This window comes from Phaethon lepturus, unplaced genomic scaffold (assembly GCF_000687285.1).
Source record: "Phaethon lepturus isolate BGI_N335 unplaced genomic scaffold, ASM68728v1 scaffold18727, whole genome shotgun sequence".
Lineage (NCBI taxonomy): Eukaryota > Metazoa > Chordata > Aves > Phaethontiformes > Phaethontidae > Phaethon > Phaethon lepturus.
Genome location: NW_010554251.1, coordinates 24,648 through 26,621, shown reverse-complemented (window position 1 = coordinate 26,621; position 1,974 = coordinate 24,648). Strand labels below are relative to the sequence as shown.

Below are 1,974 nucleotides of genomic sequence, written 5' to 3'. Positions count from 1 at the left end.
CGGGGGACTCCAGAATTATTGGGGGGGTGGGGGGGGAGGACCCAGGGGGGCCCTGCTGCATAAAATGACCCATGTGTAAACATTGGTTACTACGTAAAATTATAAGCAAAATTAGACTAATTATATGTAGGCTAGACCCTGTGATTACCTGGATAAGGCAAAGAAAACATACCAGTAGCTTTCTCTTTTTCTGAATCAAGATTCATTCTTAGTGAAGCAAAAAATTAATATCAATAGAATCTAAAAATAATGCTTAGAAACAAATAAATTATTTATTTATAATGGAAGCATCCAGAGTCACTCAGATAAGCAACATAAAGAAAGAGGCACAGAATATTTTTAATTCCCAACAATTTAATCCCCAATTTTTTTTTTTTCAAACTCAGAAGGGATTTAAAAAATGAACAAAAATAACTCTGAGATGCTCATATTGTCGGCTGTGATGGGGAACAAAAAAGTCAGAAGTTGCCTTATCCACATACTGTCTGCTTCAAACAAAATCCTGCTAAGTGGGTAACAGGAATATGTGTCCACAAGTAGGACATACACAATGCCAGGAACAACTACCTTGGCCTGTGTGATGGATTTTTTTTATTTTTTTTTTTTTTTTTAAACAGAGTCAGTACTTAGAAGAATAGAATTAGCATAGAGTATGTTTTTGTTAAGGAGGCAAAGTTTGTGATGCTTGCCTTATATTAGTTCCCAACTTTTAAACAAAAGCATTTAGTCACAAATTATTCACCTGATGAGGAACAAGTCCAAGAGAAGTAGGTGGCTCATTCATTCTGTCATCACTACTGCTGGCCACAGCATAACCACTGCCAAAAATCCAAGAAGGAAAGTTAGAACAAGACAACATACTGAACAGTCAAAATTTCCAGTAAGCTTCAAGACGTTTTGTTACAGTTTAGCATCTGGAAAGGAACCTATCTGGAAAATCTGCTTCATCGAAACTAAGATTCAGCATGGGAATACAAAAATCCTTTTTCAGAATTAGTCTCAGAGACTTCTAACATACTCGTGTCCAACTTCTAACTCACTTTTTCTTTCACAGATTCTAAAGACAGAAAACAAGCCTGATTTTCAGGTTTCAGAATAATTTCTGTATCAAACCCAATTAGTTTTAATTAAGACTTTGCAATATTTGGCTTATCTTGAAGCCCTTCATGTGACAAGAGTAGTTATGGTAGCTCCTAATTACACTCAAACACTCTCCTGAGCAAAGAAATTCCAAGATCCACTAACAGGAATACTTTCTTCTTTTGAAATATTCTCAATCCTTTTCTACTTATAAAGTAGAGAGAAAATTCCCCATTTCCAAGATAAAAACTTAAGATTTGACCTATCAGTTCTCTCTAAAACACTGTTAAATTACAGTAAGATAGTAGATATGGCCTATACATTACACTAGTTTACAGGCAACTTGACACCTTACAAAATTGTCCTACTTAATGTGTACTTGCTCCTCCTTCTCTCAAAAGATTTAATCCATCTTATTTCTTAGAGAATACCTTTTGAACACCTACCCAGAAATGACTCACCCTTCTGGATGCTGTAAAACAGAAACCATTAATTCCACTGCAAGCGCTCCAGCTATCATGGCTAATCCAGGGCGACTGACCGTGCACTGCTGATCCAATGTCCGATCCCTGGTGGACTACAAAGATAGACAATTCTAAAGGAAAGAAAAAAGTAACTCAAAAGTAGCTAGCTGCTCTACTACACAAGACATCTCTAGTTCTGTGCAATTAATTTCTTTGATCTTCTGAATAAGATATGAGCTATTTCTTAATCCTGTGTACATCAATATAAACCAAACCCCTTTATGAAACACCATTTAAAGGAAATAAAAATTCAAGTCACAATAAAAGAGATATATAACCATCATTTGCATAAGGTTCTACTCACATCCCCTGGTGCCACAACATCATTGCAGAAGTAGCAACCCAGTTTATAGCCAGGGATATTCGAAAA

General features: G+C 35.9%; 1 protein-coding gene across 1 annotated transcript in view; it reads right to left on the bottom strand.

Moving 5' to 3' along the window:
* ATG7 (autophagy related 7) overlaps positions 1-1,974 on the bottom strand; it is a gene marked incomplete at its 3' end in the record, with an annotated part of 44,198 nt that overhangs the window by 19,434 nt on the left and 22,790 nt on the right. The window contains 3 exon segments of the mRNA XM_010291800.1: positions 743-818; positions 1,542-1,657; positions 1,909-1,974. The exon segment at positions 1,909-1,974 is cut by the window's right edge and continues 30 nt beyond it. Coding sequence (XP_010290102.1) covers positions 743-818; positions 1,542-1,657; positions 1,909-1,974 — 258 coding nt within the window.